At 38.3% G+C, this 27,971-nt stretch overlaps 1 protein-coding gene across 3 annotated transcripts in view; it reads right to left on the bottom strand.

Moving 5' to 3' along the window:
* SNTG1 (syntrophin gamma 1) overlaps window positions 1-27,971 on the bottom strand; it is a 902,129-nt gene that overhangs the window by 158,120 nt on the left and 716,038 nt on the right. For 2 of the 3 annotated variants that reach the window (XM_025922739.2, XM_086695810.1), the window contains exon 14: window positions 2,620-2,658. The exons of the other annotated variant lie outside the window; for it this stretch is intronic. In XM_025922739.2, coding sequence (XP_025778524.2) covers window positions 2,620-2,658 — 39 coding nt within the window. The remainder of the gene's footprint in view (window positions 1-2,619; window positions 2,659-27,971) is intronic. 3 annotated transcript variants of the gene reach the window in all.

Raw genomic sequence — 27,971 nt, forward strand, 5'->3', positions numbered from 1 at the left:
GGTGAGTTTTCCTATGGTGTGGGTATATGAATATTGAACTATAAATGAATCCAATTTCCTGAAAGTCTTCATTTCCATGATGGAAAATAGTCAGGGAAAAATCTATTAACTCTTGCTTTCAGTTTTTAAAATGCCAAGAAGAATTCATTATGACTTTTAAAAACGTGAGATGGAAGAGATTTGAAATAAAATCTTGGTATAATAATATTAAAAGGTTAGCAAATAAAAAGCTATGGATGCTAATGCTTACCTACATTTATTATATATATGCATGTGTTGGGATATTGAACATTTTTTATTATTTATTCTATACGTAAGGTTTTTTCAGATTCATATTTACTTTACTATTATTCAAATCCTAGATAAATGCAGAGGTGGCAAAAAATGCCACAGGTCATTGAAGGGAAAATGTAGGGAGTGTTAAATGTAGTTGTCATCATAAATAAAGAATAGCAGTGGGGTTATTAGGGTTATGAAATATTTATAGTAACATAAATTATACTAATTATTAACAATTCACATGTCGAGGTTAGAGAGGGCAAGGAGCGATGGTAACACATATATTAGAGTCATTCTTAAAGAAACATTCATCATTTATATTTTTGGCAAGAATTCCCCAAGTGAAAAGATCTACATTTTATGTATCTGACTATAAAAACGACGAGGTTTACTGATGGGCAATACAACTTTCCCCAATGGCTGATGCTCCTTTCTATTTGAATAATTCCTTGTTAATGAAGTTTTGCTCCACTGCAGCCCTATGAAGTTGTTAAACTGCATTTCCTAAGTGATGTTCTACTGGCCTCAGAAGCACCACGGGATGGAATGGGAGCCACAGAGGGAATACCAGTGATACCCAGCTCGAGGCCATCAGGAACTCTGGGCTACAGCCCTATTCTCTGCACCACAAACAAGGGCTTCAGACGTAACCACGGCTTGGGATGGACGCGGTGAGACACGTGACACGTACATCTCTCCAACGTCTGTCTCCACCTAAATCATCGGCATGGCTGAGAGCACTGTAGATACACTGGGCTCTCCAGAGCTGTTTTCATTAGTATTTCAGTCACACAGAACTCTGCAGGCTGGTCTGGGCTAGTGGCATCATCAATAATACAATTTATACAAGAACATAAATTCTATATTCTAAAGAACACGTTTAAAATGTTAACACATTAATGATAATAGTGGCATACACGGAGAATTTTACATTTGTTATTTAATCTTCAAAAATATGAGGGCACTGAGGTTTAGATAAGAGAAGTAACTTAATTTTTATAAGCTGGGATTATTTAAAATTTTTACTATTGAAATTAACTGGTGATTGGCCTACCATTTACAAATAGATAACGCAGATATTGATACACATATAGATACGTAGATAACGTGTATATATATATATATATAGATATAGATATAGATATAGATATAGATATAGATATCTATATATACATACACACACACACACACACACTTGAGAATTAGGGCATGCTAGCAGGTGGGAGTGGCAGAGGGAAAGAGAGAGAGAATCTGAATGAGGCTCCATGCTCAGCCCACGAGGGGCTCGATCCCACAACCCAGGAATCATGACTCAAGCGAAAATCAAGTCCGGCGCTCAATCGATTGAGTCACCCAGGTGCCTCTACATGTTTAGATTTTGATCAAAGGTTGCACATTGACTTTGTATCAAGAGTGAGAAAGTCACGGCTGGCCTCTGTTGCTCTAACATCACAAAAACCCGATGCACCACTGACTTGCATGAGTCCAGAACTGAGCCTACACCGACTCTTCTCATTCAAATGAATGTTTTTATAATGTTTATGAAGGTGATGCAAACGTTAAGTTCAGCTTAATAAAACTATAACTGGAATCAGTTATTATTTTCTACAATCAATTATTTTATCTGATAATCAATTATCAGTCTAATAAATCCACTAAATTCTCGGCTGGATGAATCAGACATTATTTTCATTCTATGCATTAATTTAGACTCATGTAAAGTACATCAGCCAATTTTGAAAATTTCTTCTAACTTTTAGATCAAACATAGGTCTCCCAAATAAGATACAAACTATCTTATGATAAATAGCTCCCTTAGTTCTTCAACATTATATTCAAATAAATATATGTATTTTGTCAAATATAGCTTTGACTTAGTTTACTTAGATAAAATATTATTTTTTTAGGGTTTTTTTTTTTTGGTAATCTTTATTTATTTTTGAGAGAGAGACAGAGTGCAAGTGAGGAAGAGGCAGAGAGAGAGGGAGACGCAGAATCCGAAGCAGGCTCCGGGCTCCGAGCTGTCAGCACAGAGCCCGATGCGGGGCTCGAACCCACAAATGGTGAGATCATGACCTGAGCCGAAGTCGGATGCTTAACCGACTGAGCCACCCAGGGGCCCTGGAGAAAATAATTGTTTAAAACTGTTTTCAATATGATTAGAGAAACAGATATATTACATAATGTGGAAAAATCTAATAAATTATGTGTTTTCCTAGAGAGCAAACAACAGTGCCAATTATTTCCACATAAAAATTAAATGCAATCAAAACTATTTTCTATAAAAGATAACCTGGAAGTAATATGTGATTTGTCTCTCCAAGTATGTTTCCATCTTACCTGCTGGTTTACGGGAAAGTTTCTGTTGATTTTTTTAATCTGCAATGATAAATAAATAAAAGTGAGCAATCAACAAAGTTACACAAGAGCCCCCGAATTTTATGAGAATCTATTCTTCCTGAGTTAATATATACTGATATTCCCAACTGGCATACTAAAATCCCATTGCATATCAAACATCAGCTACTAATTTCTAAAAATGTTGGCTATCAAAAGTCTTCCAATTTTGATGTGTACACATGGTCCAAACAGATTTTCTTCTAATGATTTTGTCGCTTATGAGAAACAGGAAGCCTGTGTGTCCATGCACAGTCTATCGAGAACATAGAATAACTTTTTGTAATTTTTATTTTTCACTTCACTTTTTTTTACGTTTACTTGAAGAGAATTTCATGAGTGACATTTCATAACATTTTAAAATAAATCTTCGGAGAAAGAATTTCGTCTGTATTAAGTCATGTTAACGAACTGTAAACTCCAACTGGACATGAGTATCGGCTTTTAGACAAGTGAACTCATAACACACAAAGTCTTTGGTTCAACAGAAACTTTGCTAATTAAAACCAGTTTTTATTTTTCATTGGTTGGAGAGAGAAACTTAACGAATGCTAACTCTGTGTGGTATAATCTCACATCACACTAAACACAGGCTTTTCATTTAGAAATTATTTTCCTGATTTAGTTTATTTTTCCTTGTTGTTAGTTTTCAGTTCCCTTTGTCCTACTGATAAATGTGAACTAACAGGAAATGCAATGGATATGATGCACAAACTTGGAAAATCATCAAACGGCTCATGTGCAAAACTTACTGGCAACATGTGTGTCATTTAAAATACACAAGAAAAGAAAGTTTTGGAAGATTTATGTGATTTCAGTAGGGACACACACACACACACACACAAACATATCTTTCTTAGATTACTATAGTCATTTCAGAATACTTCTTGTTTTGGTGAGGAATCAGCTAAAGAAAGTCTCTAAAACTACCAGTGTCTTCAGCTAAAATCAGGATGGGTTTGGAGACACAAACAGAAAGAACAGTTTCCCAAGAATCTTTTATTAATCAATAAAAAAAATCCATACTGAAAAGTTGGCAGAACTATGCTTTTTGCTAGTTCTTATGAATTGTTACAAAAAACTGTAAAATTCCACCAATATTTTGTATGGACCTTTGTCTTCCGGCACAAACGGTCTAGCTTTGTCACTTTTAACGTTTTCATCGGACAGAAAAGTCCAATAATCTAAATAAATGTAGCCATGCTCAGGCCGCAGTGATGTACGTATACAAACGAGCACACGTATGTGTAGGTTCGATAAATGCAGTGAGAAGGGGGGAGACTATCATTCGTTGTTTTCCAAAATCCTTTCGGTAATCTACCAATGTGAGTCCCGGTGCTGTAAGAGCTGGGACAGGAAAATGAAACACAGTGCGTTCAGAGACAATACTGTAATGATGCTCGTTTACAGAGTGTTCTGGAGCTGCAAGGTAGATGCATGATAACACGATCAAGCTGTGCCGTCATAGAGACCTCCGTCTGAATCCGGCCGTAACTGTTACTGAATTTCAGCAGGCAAGTTATTAACTACCCTGTGTCTACTTTTCATCCTATGCAAAAAGTCTATCACCATATGAGCTACACATATTTGTTGGAAAAGTAAATGAAAACACAAAGGTCGTGAAGTTAGAGCTCAATATGTGACAGTTATTAATATAATAAATAATCACATATAAAATGAATATCAAAGAAGTCTGGATTTCCTTCGAAGACAACGAGGGTGTTTTAAAGAAGCTGAGCAAAGATGCCTTGTTTTCTCCTATACTTTGCGAATCCCTTTCTGTTTTCTTGTCAACTCTAGATTAATGTCTATACACTCAAGTGAGTGGCAAATATGCGTGAACCAGGCTGGGGTCCAGAGCAGAGGTTGCCGGCTGAGCACCTCGAGAACCTCAATCACTAGCAGGCATGTCCCAAGTTAGAAGGATAAGGAATCAGCTGAAGTTTCCTCAGATGTGAAAGTCTTTCTCAGTTGGAAACAGTATGCCGACTTTTACCTAGGAATGTTCTACGAAACCTGAATTATAAATGAAGATTCAGTGTAGAAAATGTTAGAAGTATTTTCTTTTAAATGACTCATTTTGTCATCATAGGGAATCATATCAATAAAGCCGCTTATAAGATAAACATGTTGGAAACATTAATGACGATTTAAATTTATTTTTAAAAATAAAGCTTTGTGTCATACAATTGAAATAATGCTTAACTTAGTAAATGTAATAAAATATCAGGAGATAATATATTCTTTTTTAAAAGTTTGTTTTGAGAGAGAGAGAGAGAGAGCATGAGAGAGGAAGGGGCAGAGAGACAGAAAAGAGAATCCCAAGCAGGCTCCGTGTTGTCAGCGCAGAGCCCAAAGGGGGGATCCGACCTACGAACTGTGAGCTCATGACCTGAACCAAAACCAAAAGCTGATTAACCAACCATCTGAGTCACCCAAGTGCCACTAAATAATATATTCTTAATGAAATGCATTCATTGAGCAAAGTTTTAAAAATTGTCTACTTTTGGGGCACCTGAGTGGCTCAGTCAGCTGAGCGTCCGACTTCGGCTCAGGTCATGATCTTGAAGTTTGTGGGTTCGAGCCCCAAGTCGGGCTCTGTGCTGACAGCTCAGAGCCTGGAGCCTGCTTTGGATTCTGTGTCTTACTCTCTCTCTGCTCTTCCCCTGCTCCTGCTCTGTCTCTCTGTCTCTCTCTCAAAAATAAATGAACATTAAAATTTTTTTTTAATTTTCTACTTTTGGCAAGAATATTAATTCTAAATAATGCAAATCCTAAATTCTTTGCATTATTTTTAAGACCACTCTTCAAACAAGGAAAATTGAAATCTGTCAAGAAGATTTGTAATGTCAAACTTCTTAGAAACTAATGTTAATTATGTGTTATCAGAACCAGTCATTTGTGTTACGAAAAGCCAAAAAAATTAATATGTGTTGCACAAAACAGAGTCAGAGTCTGAACATGAAGGCTCAAAAAGATGAAAGGATATAACTGCAGTCACATCAAACTAGCTGCTTATGGAGCAGGATTACTTAAGTTATTAATCCCTAGGCTGTAAAGGAATAAGAGTGTGGGTTTAACTAGGACTGCCTAACATGTCATTCGAGAAGAGCAGCGAGTGACATAGACAACTACCAAGTAAAGGGCATTCAGGTGAAGGAAATCCATGTTAAGGCTTTTAGTCCGAAAGAGAAAGATAAGCCTGTAAAAACTGACTGTTTAACATCATGTTGACTGAAGTTAAGACTGTGGAATACAATTAATGCCCACTTGGAAATATAAGAGGATATAATTTGCATTGTGTATTTTTTCAGGAAGCCCTCATATCTTAATAAAAAAAAAGTAGGAACTATACTTGAATCAACACTCATAAGGTAAAGAAATGATAGAGATAAAGGAAGGGAGGAGGGAAGGATGGAAGGAAGGGAGGGAGGAAGGAAGGAAGGAGGGAAGGAAGGAAGGAGGGAGGGAAGGAAAGAAGGAAGGAAGGAAGGAAGGAAGGAAGGAAGGAAGGAAGGAAGGACGGAAGGAAGGGAGGGAGGGAGGGGGGAAGAATAGATAAATCTGCCAGGTAGAAGATTCTAGCTTGAAGGAATTATGTTGTTATGTTGCTACCTTAAGGAAAGACTTTTATTTCAAAGACAGCAAAGTGTTGTTTTGTTTTTTTTTTAAATCATTTTTAATCATATACCTCTTTACAAATCTGGTGAAACTTATGTGACCTCTTTCGGAGGATTTATAGATACTTTGAAACTTGATAGAGACTTCTAGAAAAGAAGAAAAATTAATGCAGTGGCTCAAGAAACACGGTTGATTTGACCTTCTACCATCAGGTAGTAAAACATGATTGTCCTACAGAGAGGATGACCACAGCACAATGAGCTGGGACTGACAGTGATGTGTCCAAAGCAGGGGTCTTTGTGTCTCCAAGAACCATATCCACCACCAAAACTTTTGCGAATCCCCTAGTGGAGCTGACCGGTGACTTTCTCTTCAGCGTTCCCCGGGGGTCTAGTTTCTACACTGTCGTTGTTGCATGTGCCTACTGAACTCTCCATCATGGAACCTGTAATTGCGGAGTCTTTATCTCCCTCAGCCTGGTGGCGTGTCCATACTACCTAACAAGCATTGCCAACCACGGTTAGCTATCGAGGGGGGCACATTTCATGTCGCTCCCACCTTCTCAAACTTGTTGATAATCCTAGATCTGAATCAAAATGATGCCAAGGGTTTCCTTCTGTTGCTGCCGCTACTCTGCAGCTCATCCCTAGGGCTCCGTGTGAGGCTTCCTCTTCATATTTGAAAATCGGTAATTGGTTCAGCTATCCTAATTCTTCCTTAACTAGGATCTGATTTAATCTTCTTTGTTAGAATAACCTTGTAATTCCAGTTATTACAGAACCGTGGAATTTATTGAAGGAACCCCATTTTTCCACTTTGTTGATGATTTCCATACAAGTAAAATTAACAGAAAGACAAAAATAATGGAAATCACTACATTAATATATATTTTGGACTGATGAGAGCCGTTGGTATTAGGAGCCGACATTCTCTCTCTCTCTGTCAAAATATAACGTGCTGCTGTAATTTTATCAGAAGTTCTGGAAATTTAAGTCTTATGACAAATCCCAATATGTAAAATTTCATTTACTTTTAATTTCAAAGACAGTGAGGACTACACACAAAAGCCTATTTGTAAACCCGTTATGGTTTATGGAAACCTATCTAAGGGATGGTTATGTTGGTTATGTTAAGAAGAAAAATAATTTAATTTTATAAATAGCTATGCAAAACCATTTTTTAATGTAATTCCAATCTTTATAAAAGTAATGGTACAGGAAATAGAATAAGTAAAATAAGAAAATAATGATCTTGGGACGCCTGCATGGCTCAGTCAGTTAAGCCTCCAACTCTTGATTCCAGCTTGGGTCATGATCACATGGTTTGTGAGTTGGAGCCCTGCATAGCACTCTGAGCTGACAGTGTGGAGCCTGCTTGGGATTCTCTCTCTCTCTGTCTCTCTCTCTCTCCCTCTCTCTCTCTGTCCCTTGCTCACATTCTCTCTCTCTCTCTCTCAAAATAAATAAATAAGCTTAAAAAATAATGATATCTTTATATATATAGAAACAGCATTTACTTCAAGTTAAGAAATATCATGATTAAAAATTAAACATATGAAATCTGTTTAACAAAAAAATATAAAGGATTGCCCTTACATTATTACTTAACAGTGACATTAAAAACTATCACCCAGGGGCGCCTGGGTGGCGCAGTCGGTTAAGCGTCCGACTTCAGCCAGGTCACGATCTCACGGTCCATGAGTTCGAGCCCCGCGTCAGGCTCTGGGCTGATGGCTCGGAGCCTGGAGCCTGTTTCCGATTCTGTGTCTCCCTCTCTCTCTGCCCCTCCCCCGTTCATGCTCTGTCTCTGTCTGTCCCATAAATAAAAATAAAAACGTTGAAAAAAAAATTAAAAAAAAAAAAAAAACTATCACCCAGATAATATGGTGAAAAACGGAATGTAAAAGTATAACTATTTAAAAGGGCAGGATACATATATCAGTAGAGGAAGATAATCTACTGTATGATAAATGCTCAAGACAATTAGATTAAAAATAACTAAGATTTTACAGTGTTTGACTACCAAATATATACATCCAAATCAAGACTTCCTCAGTTTGGAAAAAAAAAAAAGATACAGAAATGGAACAAAGTACATTTTGATCACCCTAAGAAGAAAAAAATCATAAAAATTAACCTAATGTGAAATAGAGATTCATTCCTAAATGTCAAATGTTTTCCAAATTAAAAGTTTTGTGTGATATTATTTAAGTGCAACTACATTTAGGCCTATCAAGGATAAATGGTCAAATGCACCCAAGGGTATTTAAGGTTAATCGCCAGGGCTTTGCAAACGCATTTAGAATTTTAAGTTCATGTAGAATTACAACAATTAAAACAGGGTTTTCCTACTGCAAAACGAAATTAACCAATGACTTTTAACAGGTAGGTAATTGAATAAGTAATAACTAAATAAAAATATACCAATAACAACATAATATATAGAATGTAAATAAAAGTAAAAATTAAAATATATTAATAAAAGTAACTGAATCTAAACTATATTGAGCTAATGATAAAAACTGTATTTTAAATTTCAATAGAGAGCAACGGTGGGGTTCGTGATGAATTCCTTGAAACACTGTCACCCACTAACTGGCAGTGCAGTCCATCTTTAATGCAGAGATACGTAAGAAATAAACCAAAATCATTAGGTTCCTAAATCGGATGAAAGAGCAGGAAGCACAGCTACCTTCCTGTTGGTAGGGACTCGAATGGAGAGAACTGATTAAAAGCGTTTTGTTGGGAGGTATTTGAGGGGCGCCTGGGTGGCTCAGTCAGTTGAGCATCTGACTTCGGCTCAGGTCATGATCTTGTGGTTGGTGAGTTTGAGCCCCCAGTCGGGCTCTGTGCTGACAGCTCGGAGCCTGCTTCGGATTCTGTGTCTCCCTCTCTCTCTGCCCCTCCCCTGCTCATGCTCTGTCTCTCTCTGTCTCTCAAAAATGAATACATATGAAGGTATTTGAGAACACCTGCTGTCACAAGGGTGAGCACAGGTGAGGTCCCAGACAGATGAGCACACAGAGGTGAGCTGGCCCCCCGTAGACACGGGATGGGCTGGAAGAGAGAAGCACAATTTACCCAGACAGAGAAAGAAGGAGAGCATTCTTTCACAGGGTCATACTGGCAGCATTTGTGATCTGTGGGGCTTTGAACACAAAGTTGGTTTTCACGTCAAGGTATTGCTGAATTCTGAATCATGGCAGGACAAATGGTTAAAAAAACCGTCATGTGAAAATCATGCAAAAGTAGAGAGCAGTTTCACAAATTTGCTGTGCTGAGAGGTGAGCCAGGAGGATTGAGAGCCAGCTAAGGAGGGCTCCCAGGAATAGACCGTACTCTCAGCTCAAAGACCTGGAGGGCTGTAAGTTGGAAAAGGGAAAAACAAAGGGAAGTAAACAGAATCCTATAAAACTCCAACCCAGTCGGGATCCAGCTGATTGGATTAACACATCAGTCTTGGTTTGTGAGACCAAAATCGTTCCTATGCTTTGCTTCTTTTTCTAGATACTCATAGGAAGGTATAATCAGTAATGTTCGAACTGATTAATACGGCAAAAAGTCCACAGGGCCATAAAAGATGTGCCACATAAGAATACGAAGCCTCTTGTCATCCACGGCCGTGACCACTTTAGAATGAACCAGTGCCTCGCATTGCTGAAGCCACATTGTTGGTCAAGAAACCAGTTTCTGGCAGAGCGCTAGTTGTGGTTACTTTTGCTTTCTCCGAGAGAGCGCAGAAAATAAGATGTAAACGTTAACACCTCGTGAATACAACTGAACTCCCATTTGGCCACAGCTTCACTCAGCACGACCGCAGATACGGACAGCAGCAAACAATCACGGGGAGCTTAGAGAACATTTTTAAAACAAGGACCGAGGCCTCCTCTTCACTTGTGAGTTTTGAGATCATTTTGTTTCTTTTCAGGGATACCGTTTAGTTGTATGGTTTGTCTGCACTCCGTCTCCTTCCCGTCTCAAATCTCAGCCTCATGTTGTTCCTTGCTATTGTCAGAACCCGGTGAGTTGTTTCGAACAGAACTTTTTCCCCTTCCTGTAAGACAGTGTTACTGGACAGGAGCACTGCAGTGTTTTTCATCATAAACTTGTGAACTATGAAAAATGAAAACAAAATCCATAGGGCACTATTATTTAATGATATATTTTGAGTGATTTATATGCCCCGTAAGAATCCATTTATTAATTCTGATATATTGGAAGTGGGTAATCTCAGAATACAACTACTGTCATGGGAAAAGGCTCATGATTAAATCTTAATTGAACAAAGGATAATACCATCTTTAAAATTTTTTTTTTGAACGTTTATTTATTTTTGAGAGAGAGAGAGAGAGAAACGGAGCGTGAGCAGGGCAGGGACAAAGAGAGAGGAAGACACAGAATCCGAAGCAGGTTCCAGGCTTGGAGTTGTCAGCCTAGAGCCCGGTGTGGGGCTCAACCCCACGGACGGCAAGATCATGACCTGAGCTGAAGTCAGATGCTGACCCGACTGAGCCACCCAGGCACCCCTAGGATACCACCTAAACAAGAGGATGGTAATTTTGTTTTATACATGTGTGAACAACAATACACATACTTTAATGTATATGTAATACATACTACTAATAAAAACACCAGCAACATATGTATTGTTATTGTAATAAGTTTTCATTTTATAGTCTTCTGCACTTTAATAAAAACCTAAAATTAAAAGCAAATACAAAGACGTATTTTAAAATACATTTTTTACGAACTCTAATACCCCAACGGGCAAATGGGGTTTTGTGTTTGATTCTCTAGAAAACAATATGCCCAAGGGATATAAAAGTCAAGTAATGTAGATATACTCTTGAAGAAAGAGGATTTTGAATAGAGTTTTTTAAGGAGAAGAATAATCAAAAACCCAACATGAGGAGAATCTTCATATTTTGGATAAAATGGAATAGAGAAGAAAGTTATTTTCAACATCTTATAATTAATTACTGGCAATTTTATTCACTGCATATCATCTACATATATTTGTAGATGTTAAATATTGTTAGAAAAATGATGCATTCTATTTAGCAAACATTTTCACCATTTATTCTGTCTTCTTTATTCTATTACTCAAAGATTTTTTTTTCCTTGTAGGAATCTCTGGTATTGATGAAGTCTTACGTTTAAAGAAATAAGTATTTTGAATCCCTATTATATGCAAGAATATGTTCCTACAACATTAAAAGTTAATTTACATTCAGTAGCTTCTTCATTGAAGACTTTTTATTAGAACTTTGAATTTTGAGACCCTGCTTGAAAAAAACAAAAACTAGAAGGACAAATGTAAAGTCATTCATTCGTTGCTTATATTATAAATATTTCTCAGTTGAATTCCTTATACTAAAAAACTGAAAATTATCATGGTAAATCTACTACTTTAAAATTTACCCAACATCAAAAGTGAACATCTGCTAAAATAAATATTACAAACTGTGCTTTATGGAATAATATTCACTTTGAGTAAATGCTGGGGGAAATGATAAATATGTGTCCTTCTTTTTCTTTGACAACATTCCATTGGATGTTAATGATGGAAACCCCTTAAAGGAAGCTTAATTATTACAGCAGATCTCTCAAGGTGAGATAAGGGTAATACACAGCTGGCTTTAGGAAAGATTTGTTTGGAATTAACTGACTGAAAATAAAATTTGGTGGAATAGGCCTGTCCGTTATATTAAAGGTCACTCCTATTTTTTGAATCCCTTAATTTTATATATTCATTTTTAGCATCATCAAATGTATCTAGAAACTAGAGCAGTAATATTCTCTTGTGACTACCTCTCTAGACCAAAAAAATACAACAGGATATTCAAATATTCTTTAAAAAATTGCTCTCCTCCTACTTTAAATGTCTTAAAGGGATAGTTTTTTTTTCTCAATCAAATGTTTGAAGATTAGTGAAGATCTTATAGTACAAACTTTTCATCCAAATTCTGCTAACCTGTTATTCTTTTAAACCTCACAAACAAGTCAATTTTGGTGGCTAAAGTGGTGCGTTCTCAGATGTATATTTTCCCATGGGAATCAATTTTGAAGATTTACCCAAGCACATCATTCTTACGGAAGCAAGAAACAGTCCTCCAATTCCCTTAGAGATTTGTGGCCAATATTATTTCACAGATGTGTGAGGACTAAGATTTTTATTCTATAGATATAAATTCACCTGACGACTAATGACATAATATGTCTATTCTGCAGCTGCTGATAAAACGCTGCCTTTACCATGTAGAGGGAAGCATCAAAAAAATGATTTTTGCCTCAGGAGCCCACATAACTTCCCACATTTCAGCTCATAATTTTCATGCCTTTTTTTTCCGGATATCGATTCTAGGTCCTTGCTACCTTGGTTATTCCCCATCCCTACGAATATAACTTTGAAAGTATGCCATGTTGCTTTTAAAAACATATCTATTGGGGTGCCTGGGTGGCTAAGTTGGTTGGGCGTCCGACTTCGGCTCAGGTCATGATCTCACAATTTGTGGGTTCGAGCCCCATGCCGGGCTCTGTGCTGACAGCTCGGAGCCTGGAGCCTGCTTCAGATTCTGTGTCTCCCTCTCTCTCTGCCCCTCCTCTGCTTGTGCTCTCTCTCTCCCAGAAATAAATAAATTAAAAAAAATTAAAAAACAATTAAAATATTAAAACATATCTATTAACAGTAAATCAATACTTCAGGATGATTAGGCATTATATGTAAATGAGTTTTCTTAAATTTTATTCTTCCTAGCACAAGAAGTTTTCAATTTTACTATCATTGTCTTTCAGATTAACATACACATGATATATGCCATATATATAACACACACATATCCATCTATATTACTGACCTAATGTGAGTATGAATTAAAAGCCTAAAAGCTGAAAGTATTGAAAAGACATGCAACAAATAATTCTAAGTTTTTTTGGGAGGGGGGCACCTGGGTGGCTCAGTTGGTTGAGCGTCTGACTTTGGCTTGGGTCATCGTCTCATGGTTCATGGGTTCGAACCCCGCATCAGGCTGGCAGTGTGAAACCTGCTTGGAATTCTCTCTCTGTCCCTGTCTCTCTGCCTCTCCCCAACTAGCACTTTTTCTCTCTTTCAAAATAAATAAATTCTTACAAAATTAAAAAAATAATTCCCAGTTTTCGGGATGAGATGAGTGTTAGAACAGGTGGTGTAAGACGCTATAAAAGTTAAAAAAAAAAGAGGAAAAATGGATTGTAGGGTAGGTGTACCTGTACAGTATAGGAACTGTGGTTTCAGAAAGTGGTGAAAGTCATTGTTTAATATGTCAGTATCAATCATAGGTGAAAACACTAGATTTACCATTGCAAAATTATTAGGCAGGATTCTTAATGAAGAAAATACACAGTGTTTATACTCAATAATTCAGACTCAATCCTCAGGATTATTTGTAGCCACCTCTGCACCCCGGTCAGATGTCCTCAGCTTTTAAGCTACATTTTAGAATGAGGGGTCTTCTAAGATGTATTCAATTGAACAACTGCAAACTCAAAATGATTTCATGCATAGTTTCCTAATGGCCCTTCATCCGCCTTAGTACCTAAGGGTACTAAACACACTTCATTTACACCTTCTCTCCCATATTGCACTACTTAGGTAAGAATGTCTCCCCCCAGGGAATGCTTAGTATCCTGTAATGAATAGTTAGAGGTAAAGGGTATTTCCTTAGTCTTGCTTCCCTAGAAATATAGCATGAGGAAGTTATATTTGCTAAACCTTTATTGAGGGAGAATGTTCAATCCCAAGGAAGGAAGAGTGAAAGGTAAAAAGAAGCAAGACGGGACAGCAGAATGCAAACACAAGGTGGTGAGTCGCCTGAGTCACTGAGTTTGCCTTCGCCTTGCTCCACGGAACCTTGCTGGTGTTCAACCAAGTGTGATACACCTGAAGAGCCTTATGCAATTTCTGCATTTCCAAATAGTTCACCTATTGAGGATGTGCCATCACTTTGTAAGCTAGGTCCATTTTGGCCCTTGTCCCTCATTGGATAGTGTGTGCCCCACGGGAATCAGGTGCTGCAGGTTCCTACTGAGTTACCATTAGTGTAGGGGCAGCTAGTGGGCCCAGAGAGATCAGCTCTTTTCGCATGGGCATGATGAAGGCCATCTTGAACTCCGGCCCTAGGCATTGTGGGTGGCTAAAAAGGGGTAGGTGTGTTAAGCTGAGGCTCCCTGGGAAGTTCCTACGGTTCTGAGACTATGAGAACATTAAGAACTGGGAAGACTCTGGCCAGGAAGAAAGGCAAAAGAATGAGTCCTATTGGGTGAAGGGGATGGGCTGTGTGGGCAGAGCCCGCTGGATCAAGGATGCTATGTCATCTGTGTCCCGTAGCACTGCCCCAGGTGAGCATGATCGCATTATTCAGCTAACATCAAAGCAGGTTGTACAGAGGAAAACCGGCTAACATTGTCTAGTATCCGAAATTGAAGAGCTTGAAGTGTTAGTAGGTTTTCAAGAAACAAAGTAGGTTATTTTATTGAAATATCTCCTGACATAACACGCCAAAATAAACTCTAATTGTGCAAAAAGCAAAAATCTGATGTCAAAAATACGTCAGTGGAATGCCCAAATTTGCCCTTGGTGTTATTCCAAATTAAATTACTGACTCTGCGCTTGTTTGATTTCACTCTACGACCCATTTTCAGTCGACACCTGCTTGTCTGACGTTCAGATTTTGGTGCATGGGGAAAGACAATGTAGAAAACAACAACATGCTAGCACGGAAAAGTACATCTAAGGACTCAGAAATGTCAGCAGCTATAAAAAGGAAGAAAAAGTCTACTTAAGTGACATCCATGCCTGTCAGAGTGATACCCTACAACCTCTGATCATCGCCTTCCATTCATCATCTGTAAATCTTCTTCGTGCTCAGCTTTATGTTGTCACGACTTTCAAGTCACCTACAAGCTTCGTCAGGTCTTTTCAACGTGGCAGACACAATACTTTTTCCTTTCGCTTTTCACAACCAACACTTTTAGGGAAAAAATATTCTGTTTTTCAACTTGCACATATGTGTCTGCCATCTAATGTTGCAGATCTTTATGAATTAAACATAGGATTCCCCAAATAATTTTGTTTTCATCTCTGAAAGTAAATGTGCAAAACATGAAAGATGAGTGAAATGCCTGCCGAGTCAACTCAGATGACTGATTAAGGGTGTGTGTACGTGTGTGAGAGTGTGTGTGTGTGTGTGTGTGTGTGTAGGAGAGAGAGAGAGAGCTGAAAGACTGATTCACAAAAATCAGAGAGGGTATTGGCTATATATGCATTAAACTTTAGGATTAGTATGTTTTTAATGATAATTTTTTTAATGTTTATTCAATTTTGAGAGACAGAAAAACAAGAGTGTGAGTGGGGGAGGGGCAAAGAGAGAGAGGGAGACACAGAATCCGAAGCAGGCTCCAAGCTCTGAGCTGTCAGCACAGAGCCCGACGAGGGGCTTGAACTCATGAACCGTGAGATCACAACCTGAGCTGAAGCCGGACGTTCAACTGACTGAGCCACTCAGGCGCCCCACTATGTTTTTAATATTAGGTAATGTGGTAGATTATTGTTGCTTATCTGTCTCAAAAGCTATTTACAGTGTTCTTTTCTTCAGTCGTATCCCACTGTAAACACTACAAATGGTAGAGACTAGCCCCTTTCACCTCCCTGCCCCGACCCCCAATTGTCATGGGAATGAGAAGTGAGCCATAGTGCACTAAAGGGCTTCTGGGAAATTTTCTCTTAGCTTGATGAAAGGGGAGATATGTAGCTGGTGCTACTTACCCTTCTTCCCTTTCTTTCCTGTTCCAAACACTAAAATGATTTCGAGAACGGTTGAAGCCCTTGTGTGATCAGGAGGTGCGAACAAGGTAAAAGTCAACACTCTAAACGTGGTGGAGGGCAATAATATGCACAGCTAGAAGATGGGTTCTTGGTGCCTTCCTTGAACCACTGGAATAAAGCTAGTAAATGTCACCGTCCAGAATTCTTGTCAACTGGGGACAAAACCCAATTATTCACTCTTTCAGTAGCCACCCTAAGGAGATTCTCTTACTCGCCACTGATACAAACATTTGGAAAAGAGAATCTATTCTCTTTCACATAATACAACGTGAACTTGATATATTTTCAGATTGTCTCGTGTGCGATCACACATTCTTATTTAAGATTATACTAATTTTCAATGAACATTTAAGGGTAGAAATATACAATTACCTATCTATCATCTCCATGCATATACACACAGGTAATCCATTTCAAGTTATACATTTCATTCCAAGAAAAGAAATACATGCTGAGAATATATATATATATATATATATATATATATATATACACACACACTTACATATGCACACATATATATACATACACACACACATATACATATATATATATATGAAACAGTACAGAAAAGAAGAAGTGATTCCTTTATGTGCAGTTAACCTTAGAGATGTCAAATGAAACTGTTTATCCGTTAGGATTAGTGCAGTAGAGGGTGTTGGAAAGGCTGGATTTATGAGACACTGGCAGAAAGAGAGCTATGCGTTTTACCTGTCTTCTCTATTTCTTTTAAACTCGAGAGAACTGTGGTGTAGACCTCTGGCTGGCCTAAAACCGTAGCTGCTTAATGGTGTAGTCACCATGAGACATTCATTTTAACTCATTATGTTCAGTTTCATCAATTTTCTTTTACTCAAACAACCATCTTTCAGAATCTCAAATGGCTATTCGACGAAAGGAAGGAGGCCGCCCCACATACAATAAGCAAATCGATCCTATTATTGATGGCTCATGGATTAAAACATTACATGTAGAATGCAACTAGAGAGAGATAAAAATGGCAAATGTCTCAGCATCACTTCAGCTCTGCGATGTTCAAAGTACTGTCTTCGTTAACCCTCACATTGACTGAAACTAACTTAGTGCCTCCTTATGAGGAGGGATATGAAGCCCCTACCCTATAACTCAGGCCGAGAAGCTAGGACTTCATAGCCAGGCTGATGACACCAGAGGCCGTGCTTTTTGCTCTTTGCAAGAACTCTTCTGCAAAAGCATCCATCCTGATTGCCTTTGATCAAACCACAGAGTGTTTTGAAGTTATACTTCTTCCTCCTTTTAGGTCCAGCTATAGTCTTTTCTGTTACCTTAATCTTGTATGCTTGTTTTTACTACCATATCTTGTGTGTGCGTGCATGAGTGTGTGGAGTTTTTGTAACCTAGTCAATTAATATTACAAAGGTTCTGGAGTTAGATGAGATCAGCCTTCAAGACATTCGAAGAATGGTCTGGGGGATTCTCTAAAATCCAACCTCTTCTTAATGATTCCCATCCAGCCTTTGGATTCAGTGAGCTGGGGTTAATAATTTTGAAGTTTCTAGTCATTTTAGGGATATATCTAGACCTGCCCTATTTGGTAAGGCTCTAGCTCAACAATATGGAGATATATAGATCCTGGAGCATTAAAACTTTAAAAGAAATTTGTTTTAAAGTTTATTTTTGAGAAAGAGACAGAGTGTGAGTGGGGAAGGGTGGGGGGGGGGGGCGCACAGAAACTGAAGCAGGCTCCAGGCTCTGAGCTGTCAGCACAGAGCCCGACGTGGTGTTTGAACTCATGGATCGCAAGCTCATGACCTGAGCTAAAGTCAGATGCTTAACCACCTGAGCCACCCAGGCGCCCCAAAACTTGAAATAGTCTGGTAGGATGCCAAAGCATATGCATTCTGTTATTTTATTACACACACATATCAAATTAAACAAAACTTCTATGGATAATCATTATTTCATATGTAATGGGCACTTAACACACAGATATAAAAGGAATATATATATCAAATTAATAACTTGTTCTTTAAAAATAGAGATTTATGAAAAACTCACTTATCTTGATCTAAACATTTTCATTTTATCCACCACCAGTGACAACTTCCAAATTAAATGAGATTCATTGCTGTCATGGAGTCCTTTGCCTTTTTTTTCTTGTATAGATAGATACTATGATCTCTGCATAAGATGTCTTTCTCCACTAATTCACCTATTTTATTCTTATTCATTATTCATGTATCAACTTTAGGAGATTATCCTTTTACAGATTTAACCTCTCATAACACTTTTTCACGCCATCTATGATAGTTGTTATTCCACATTTGCTTCTGTGCTTATTTAATTAATGTCGCCTTTCCCCACTGGATTCTTTGCTCCACAAAGATAAAGACTATTCATTTTGCTCAAAATTAAAGTACCAATCCTTAGCAAATTGACAAAACAGTCCCTGAAAAATATTTGAGTGCATAAATGGATGAATAAATCCAGAAGCTGACAATTATCTCCAAAATATGTTAATATCTGATATTAATTTAAATATATAATATAAATAAATACATATATTTACATTATACATATTTACATTATATATATATATATATATATATATATATATATATATACATACACATATACACACACACTTTTTTTTAATTTATTTATTTTTGAGAACGAGAGAGTAGGGAGGACGCAGAGAGAGAGAGAGATTGAGAATCCCAGGCAGGCTCCATCCTTCACTGCAGAGCCTGATGTGGGGCCCAAGCCCACACAGACCATGAGATCATGACCTAAGCCAAAGCCAAGAGTCAGACGCTTAACCCACTGAGCCACCTAGATGTTCCACTTATGAATTCTTTAAAGTGAACATTTTATTTGGAAATAGTTTTGGATTTATTGGCCATCGTATGTGGAATTTAAGAAACAAAACAAATAAGCAAAGTAAAAAAAAGACACAAAACCAGACTTTTAAATTCAGGGAACAAACTGGTGGTTGCCAGAGGGGAGGTAGATAGAGATGGGGAAATGGAGAAAGGGGATTATGAGTACATTTACCTTGATGAGCACTGAGTAATGTATGGGATTATGAAATCGTTCTATTGTACACCTGAAACTACTATAACACTGTATGTTACTCATACTTGAATTTAAAAAAAAAGCAGTTTTAGGGGCACCTGAGTGGCTCAGTTGGTTGAGCGTCTGACTCAGGCTCAGATCATGGTTTCACCGTTTGTGAGTTCGAGCCCCACATCGGGCTCTGTGCTGACAGCTCAGAGCCTGGAGCCTGCTTTGGATTCTGTGTCTCCCTCTCTCTCTGTCCCTCCCCCACCCACGCTCTGTTTCTCTCTCAAAAATAAACATTAAAAATTGTTTTAAATAGCAGTTTTATAGATTTACAGAAAAAGTCCAACGATAACAACTCCCATATACCACACACACAGGTTGGGCTCTTATCAGCACCACACGACTCACTACTATAGAACATTTATTAAAATTAATAAACCAATATCAATACATGTTATTAACTAAGGTCCATATTTTATTAAGATTCCCTTAGGTTTTTTTTTTTTTTTTTTTTTTTTTTAATTTTTTTTTTTTAACGTTTATTTATTTTTGAGACAGAGAGAGACAGAGCATGAATGGGGGAGGGTCAGAGAGAGGGAGACACAGAATCTGAAACAGGCTCCAGGCTCTGAGCAGTCAGCACAGAGCCCGACGCGGGGCTCGAACTCACGGAGTGTGAGATCGTGACCTGAGCCGAAGTCGGCTGCTTAACCGACTGAGCCACCCAGGCGCCCCTAGATTCCCTTAGTTTTTATATAATATCCTTTTTCTCTTCCAGAATCTCCCCCAGGATACCATATTACATGTATAGTCATCATGTCTCCTTAGGCTACTCTTGGCTGTGACAGTTTTTCAGGCTTTCCTTGTTTTTATGACATCACTTTTGAGGAGTCATGGTCAAGTATTTTGTAGATTCCTCAGCTGGCCTTTTTTTAATACTTTTCTCATGAGACAACAGACGTTATGGGTTTGTGGGAGGAAGACCACAGAGGAGGTAAAGTGCCATTTTTACTACACCACCTCAAGGGTACATACTACCGACATCACTATAACTGTTAAAGCCAACTTTGAACGCTTGGCTGTGGTTATGGTTTTTAGGTGTCTCCATTTTAAAGTTAGACATCTTTCCCCTTTCCATTCTGTACATGGAAGGGAAGTCACTTTGCATATTAAGAACCAACATCAAGAAAGAAAACATATCTTTAGCACTCTTGTATTTTTATCAATTTACTAGTATCCACAACATTTTGTTGAATTTCCATTGTACGACCTTCTTGTAAAAAATGTGGGGTAAAATATTAGGCTTATATTAATGTTAATATAGTACTGCTCTTTAACATTATACATTATAGGCTATGGTAGTTAGCAGCTGCAGAAATATCTTATTTGAATCTCATTGTTGTCTAGTAAGGAAGGCAAGAACAATGACAAATCAATCTTTGAAAAGTTAAGAGACCTAGGAACTGAACGTTTTCTTAAACGGTTGAGTATAGGTTGTTCGCATCACTTGGAGTATTTTGTAATTTGTGCCACCAAGTCAAGAACCAGGTTTTCTGACTCATAAATGTGTTTAGACGTAAAACACACACTTAAACTTTGAATTTTTTTCCCTACTGCTAATGTAGTATATAATATCAGTTAATGAGAAAACACAAACCTTGATCAATCATTATAATAAGATGTAATGTCATTGAATGTTTTCAGTATATGATTACATGTAAATGAATGCTGAAAATTCAATAAATACATGCCAAGATTATAATGAAACTTTAAGAAACTGGAGTTCATGGTAATGTCAGTAATGAGAACTTAAATATGTAATTAATACTCTACTTATTCTAAAGGGTTTCTATGTCCAGGGGCAGTGACCAGGATGGGAAAGCCTGGGGAGGAAGGCACCAGTGATATTTCCATTGAAAAAAAAAAAAACAACAAAAAACCAGCCTGTGGCATACAATACTTGCCCTTTTATATTTGAAGAGTTGCCAAGTAAAAGAGAAATTTCAATTATTGCGTGGCTTTCCCAAGGCAGACCTAGTACAAATGGATAAAAGCTACAGGAGAGAGAATTTTATTCAGCCTAAGGAAGGTTTCCTGATACCGAGTTGTCAAAGATTTGGTCGCCACATTGTGAAGCCGTGGCTTTCTTGTCATTGAAAGATTTCCAGAAAGAGTCCTCTGAAGGGACTGTGGCAGGAGATATTTCGTACTTGGGTGGGAGCTGGGGCTAGATGATCTCCACGGTCCCTTCTAACGAGAAGGTTTGAGGACCGCACGTAAAAATGTTCATAAGACAGTCATGGCTGTTGGGCAATATAGATGTATTCAAATGTATTTGCCTTGATTTTCAATCAGATATATGCATTACAGTCTATTCCTGACTCTCTGGTCCACTGCACTTTTCTACTTTTGCCTCTTAGGTAGTCATTCAGTGAGTGAGATGAAGAAGGTTTATTTCAAAAAAGAAAAAAAAAAACACATTCATTTATCAGACACCTATTAGGAGACGTGGAGATTTATGAGGGACAGGGAAGTATGGCCAGATAATAGACGTCCACAGGAATCATCTATGGTGGACAGCATGGCCAGGACCTCTTCTCCATAGCCATTCTAAAACCAGATAATGATTCCAAAGTTTTAAGAATTTAACGAGTGCATTTTATAGCTATTTGGAAAAAGCTACATGTGTTAAGACCAGACGTATGCTTTTCAGAGTAAAACATGAGATTTAGATGAGGTGAAAAGAAATGTAATGGGCTTATCTAGATGCTGGGTTAGTTTTCTCTTGTTGCAAACACAAATTGCCACAAACTTAGTGGCTTGAAAACAAAACACTAATCTCTTATCTTACAGTTCTGTAGGTCAGAGGTCCTAAACAGGCCACACTGGCATAAAATCAAGGTGCTGCCAGGGATGTGTTCCTTTCTAGAGGCTCTGGAGGGTCAACATCCCCTCATCTCTGGCAGCTTCTACTGGCTTCCTGGATTTCTTCAAGTTCCGGTCCTTTCCTGCCTCTTCAGGGCTAGCAATGTCAGACCAGCTCCTCAGGCTGCCATTTCCAAAATTCTCTCTTTTTGCTTTCTTCCACTTTTAAAGACATTAGTGATTACATTGGACACATCTGGATCATCCAGCGTGTTCAATTTATTTGAAGGTCAGCTGATTAGCAAAATGAATTCCAACTACAACCTTAACTTTCTTGGCCATGTGACATAACACACTCACAGGTTCTAGAAATTAGGACATAGGCATTTCGGAGAGGCCTTATTTGCCCATCACAGACGCACAGAGTAAAAATCTGATAAAACAAAACAAGTTTAAGGGCTGGTTTTGAGTTATAGACTAAATCATATTTTTTAATTTATTTTCAATTAGTTTTTAAAACTTAAGGATTAAAAATTAGGATTTTTTTTAAATGTTTTTTAAACATTTATTTAATTTTGAGACAGGGAGAGACAGAGCATGAACAGGGGAGGGTCAGAGAGAGGGAGACACAGAATCTGAAACAGGCTCCAGGCTCTGAGCTGTCAGCACAGAGCCCGATGCGGGGCTTGAACTCACGGACTGCGAGATCATGACCTGAGCTGAAGTCGGCCGCTTAACCGACTGAGCCACCCAGGCACCCCCAAAATTAGGAGTATTTAAAGTGAATGCATGCTTGCCCGTTTTTTTGGTGGGGCGGTTAACATTTAAAGGGTCTATATGGGATGGATAGCGGATAGTGAGAATCTGAGGTGAACTATTTTGGCCTTAAGGAATTGCAGTGAGAGAAGCTGACAGGTTTTAATAGGCAGGTAACTCCAGTGTGCTCCACTCCTGGGGCATTGTTGGGGAGGCATCCCAGACTCAGTGCTCAGTGAATGGTTTAATGGGAGATTTCTACTTGTGTGTGATGGGAAAATGTGATAATGACCCTCTACAGGCTAAAATGAAGAGCTGCATGAATCAGTTACTTTCCTCTTGTGCTCTCACAGTCTGTAATATTTCTTTCCTTTTTGTCATAAATATGCCTTAACTATTTTGTGGTTCTAGCTCTGGAATTGGACTTTTTTTTCCTCCTCCATCCCAGATGATAGCTACTATTTATTCCATGTGACACTAATGCTTGCCTTTACTTTCTTTACCGAGTGAATTGAATATTTATTATTAGGAAGCAACCATCTCCATCTTTGGTAATGTATTTGCCATAAAGTTCACCTTACCAGATATCAACAAAGCTGCCGCACCTATCTTTAATTATTGTTTGCACTGCATTCTTCTATACTTGTATTTTTGTTGTGCTAATATCTTGATTTTATACTTTCTCTTGTAAGAAATACATAAGTGTTACTTTTATTGATATTATTGTTGTCCGGTTGACAATCTTCCCATACAACTAGACAGTTTGGTCTATTTAACTCCATTGTAAATACTTGATATATTTGGACTCAAATCACCGTCCTACTTTGTGCTTCCTGCCTGTCCAGCTTGTCCTATTTTATTTTTCTTTCCTTTTCTTTTCTGTGGAGTTCTTTCAGTGTGTTCACATTATTTTCTCATTTGTTCCTTGGTTAATCTGTAAGTTACATACTCTGCCTATTATGTCAGGGTTTCCTCTAACCAACAAAACACCTATTACTGACGTATCGGGTTTAATATTAACTACATCGACTTCTTTGGGGCATACATGTTATTGCTTTGAGATATATTTTAATTATGTTTATTTACCTTAATACCTCAAGAAAAAAAGTAATATTGTTTTTACGATGTTCATCTAAATTCACATGCTTATCACTTCCTTACTATTTATTTGTTCCCACAGTTATTTATTTTGAGAGAGAAAGTGTGTGTGCATGAGAGAGCGGGGGAGGGGAAAGGAAAGAGGGACAGAGAGGATCCCAAGCAGGTTAGGGACTGTCAGCGTGGAGACTGACAAGGGGGCTTGATCTCATGAACCATGATATCGTAACCTGAGCCAAGATCAAGAGTCAGGTGCTTAATAGACTGAGCCAGCCAGGTGCCCTTTACTTGGACCTTGAAAAGATATTTCCAGGATATGTCAAGATAGGGTAGCAATTATTTTCTTTTAGTACACTTCGCATATCCTTCAATTACCTTTTTGCTTACATTTATTTCTTTTAAAATGAACTATTGCTTCCGGTTTTAGACAAAAAATTAAAAATAATAAAAGCCCCCTGCAACTCATGTCTCCCACTGATCATCACTAAATACAGTGGGCAAAGCACAAAAGGTGATTCCCTAGATGTTTTTCAAGAGAAAATAACAAGGACAGTGGGGACAGAAGTAAAAATTAAATAACGAATATAATTATAGTGGGTTTCCCATTTTTGCTCTGTTTTGGTTTTGCTTCCTTTATTTTCCAGAGGTGACATGAGGATCAAGACACATTAGACCATGAACAACCAAACTGTGGGAAAAGCTAACCTTTCTGACCAGAGGCCCCATGTAAGTCGTGGGTTCTGGAAAGAGCGCTCATGGCATTTTCTCTTTTTGGCTCAGAAGTCTGCTCCGATGCCAGGCTGTCAAACAGTTGCTTGTTACTAATGCTGTGGCACCTGGAAATCCCAAGAGAAAACCCACCCTTTAGAATACAGGAACTAGAAAGAGGGGTCCCCTTTATAGAAGGATCCTTCTTATTTGTTTTCTCTTCTTTTTCATGCTGTTTTGCCCTGTAGGAGGATTTCATCATGAGGAAAGGCCAGACAGTGCGGGAGGCTACAATTTGAGAGAAGCTCTGATTTTCTGAGAAGATCAAGGACAGTTACTCCCTGGGAGCCAGGCCTAGAGAGGAACAGGAGGGAGAAGTGGATACCCTAATTCGATGTATGAATTGAAAGAAATTCTAGGCTCATTCTCACACAGTGCAGAATAAAGACTTTGAAAACTCAGCTGATATTAGATACATTCCCTTGGAAAATAAGTCAGAACATAATGTCTAAATCTAAATTGTTGTTTGTCTGCCATATTAGTTTTTGCAATATGCCAAAAAATGACCGCCCTCCCCACTAAACAAAACAAAAAAAAGAAGATATCCACATCAAATTCCTGTAACTCAGAAACGTTTCTTTATTCAGAAAAAGGATTCTTTCTTTGTTTGTTTGTTCTGTTTTTATTTTTTATTTCAATATTTTAAATTTTCTTGTATTACTATTATTTTTAATTTCAATTCAAGTTGATAAAAACTGTCAAGAAAGTAAGGATAAAAGGAACACACTTCAACATCATAAAAGCCACATATGAAAGGCCCACAGCTAATATCATCCTCAATAGGAAAAAACGGAGAGGTTTCCCCCTGAGATCAGGAACAAGACAGGGATGTCCACTCTCACACTGTTGTTCATCATAGTGCTGGAAGTCCTAGCCGTGGCAGTCGGGCAACAAAAAGAAATAAAAGGCATCCGAATTGGTAAGGAAGAAGTCAAACTTTCATTTTTTGCAGATGACATGTTATTCTACATGGAAAACCTGAAAGACTCCACCAAAAAACTGCTAGAACTGATACACGAATTCAGCAAAGTCTCAAGATATGAAACCAGTGTACAGAAATTGGTTGAATTCTGACACACCAATAGTGCAGCAGCGGAAAGAGATATCAGGGAATTGATCTCATTTACAATTGCATCAAAAATCATAGGGTACCTAGGAATAAGCCTAATCAGAGAGGTAAAAGATCTGTATGCTGAAAACCATAGAAAGCTTAAGAAGACACAAAGAAATGGGAAAATATTCCATGTTCATGGATAGGAAGAACAAATATTGTTAAAATGTCGATACTATCCAAAGCAATCTACACATTCAATGAAATCCCTATCAAAATAACACCATCATTCTTCACAGGGCTAGAACAGACAAACCTAAAATTTGTATGGAACCAGAAAAGACCCCAAATAGACAAAATAATGTTGAAAAAGAAAACCAAAGCTGGAGGCATCACAGTTCTGGACTTCAAGCTTGTAGTCATCAAGACAGTATGGTACTGGCACAAGAACAGACACGTAGATCGATGTTTTATTTTATTTGAGAGAGAGACAGGAAAAGAGAGAGAGAACGCTAGTGGGGGAGAGGGACAGAAGGAGGGAGAGAATCTTAAGCAGGCTTAGCATGGAGCCTGACGCAGGGCTTGAGTCCATGACCCTGGGATCATGACCTGAGCCAAAATCAAGAATCGGTCACTCAACCAACTGAGCCACCCAGGTGCTCTTGAGAAAAGGATCTTTGTAGATATAATTAAGTTAAGGATCTTAGGGTGAGATCATCCTGGATTATCTGAGTGAACACCAAATCCAATGACTAGTGTCTTTATAAGATATACAGGAAGGAATGAAGGAGAACAGAAACACAGAGGGAGAGGTGGTGGTACCATGGAGGCAGAGATTACAGGGATGTGGTCCTGAGCCACGGAGGGAAGAAATGCTGATTGCTACCTGAAGCTGGAAGAAGAGAGGAGAGATTTTCCTCTAGAACCTCCAGATGCAGCCCTGATAACACTTTGACTTCGGACTTCTGACTTCCAGAACCGTGAGAAAATAAATTTCTGTCATTTTAAGCTACCAAGTTTGTAGTTATTTGTCACAGTGGCTCTACTCTAGGAAACAGGTGTCATTCCCTACCGCTATGAAACGTGTAACTCCAACACTTAGTGACGTAACAAAACATTTACTATCTTGTATCTTCTGTAGTCAGGAATCCAGGTGATGCTAGCTGGGTCCTCTCTCTCTGGGTTTCTCACAAGGTTGTAATCAGGTCGGTGGAAACTGCAACGCCTTCTGAAATTCTGACAGGGAAGCACCTGCTTCTCAACTCACTATCCAGCCTGTGCATCAAGGGAGAGGGTTGCATAAGGCAGGTCGTTGACAAAATAGGGAGTCATCTTTTTTTTTTTTAATTTTTTTTTTCAACGTTTTTATTTATTTTTGGGACAGAGAGAGACAGAGCATGAACGGGGGAGGGGCAGAGAGAGAGGGAGACACAGAATCGGAAACAGGCTCCAGGCTCCGAGCCATCAGCCCAGAGCCGGACGCGGGGCTCGAACTCACGGACCGCGAGATCGTGACCTGGCTGAAGTCGGACGCTTAACCGACTGCGCCACCCAGGCGCCCCGGGAGTCATCTTTTAAAGTCTGCTAGTTGGCCCCCAATCACTCACATTCCTTCTACGTGCAAAATACATTTCCCCCGACCAAGGTTCCCAAGAGTTTCACCCCATGGCAACATCCTCATATTTTAGGACCTTCCATATTTAATATGGCTGGATCATGGAAATAAAAATTAACAACTTTGTACAGACACTTGATCATGTATTTGGTAAAATAATAAAAGGGAGAAAAAGAAGTTTAAAAAGTATTAACGTGAAGCAAGTACAGTTTTTCACAATTTCAGGAATTTAAAGTTTACAAATCTGTTCAAGTCTGCTTTACCCAAAATAACAGCAAATGCCCCGAGAGAGCTGGTTTAGGCCTTGCTGGAACCGAACCCAGTAAACCGTAGCCTCTGCCATTCCTTCCTTTCCAATGTGTGAGCATAAAAGTTAAGGAGAATGAATGGGCTTCTGTGCGAGCACAGATTTAAGGCAGGTCCCTGAAGCATCTTCTACTGTATACCATTTGCTAAATGCACTGTAAATATTTTGGAGTCACCTTGAATAGCACTAAATTGAAATAGAAAGTGTTCGCCTACATATTTTGAACTATTATATTCAATGACCTTCTGAAACAAATAATGCTTTCAGACAGCAAACACAATGGAATTTCCACATAAAGCAGGTATGAACGT

The sequence above is a fragment of the Puma concolor genome, chromosome F2 (assembly GCF_028749965.1).
Source record: "Puma concolor isolate L17-30 chromosome F2, mPumCon1.1.hap2, whole genome shotgun sequence".
In the NCBI taxonomy this organism is placed as follows: Eukaryota; Metazoa; Chordata; class Mammalia; order Carnivora; family Felidae; genus Puma; species Puma concolor.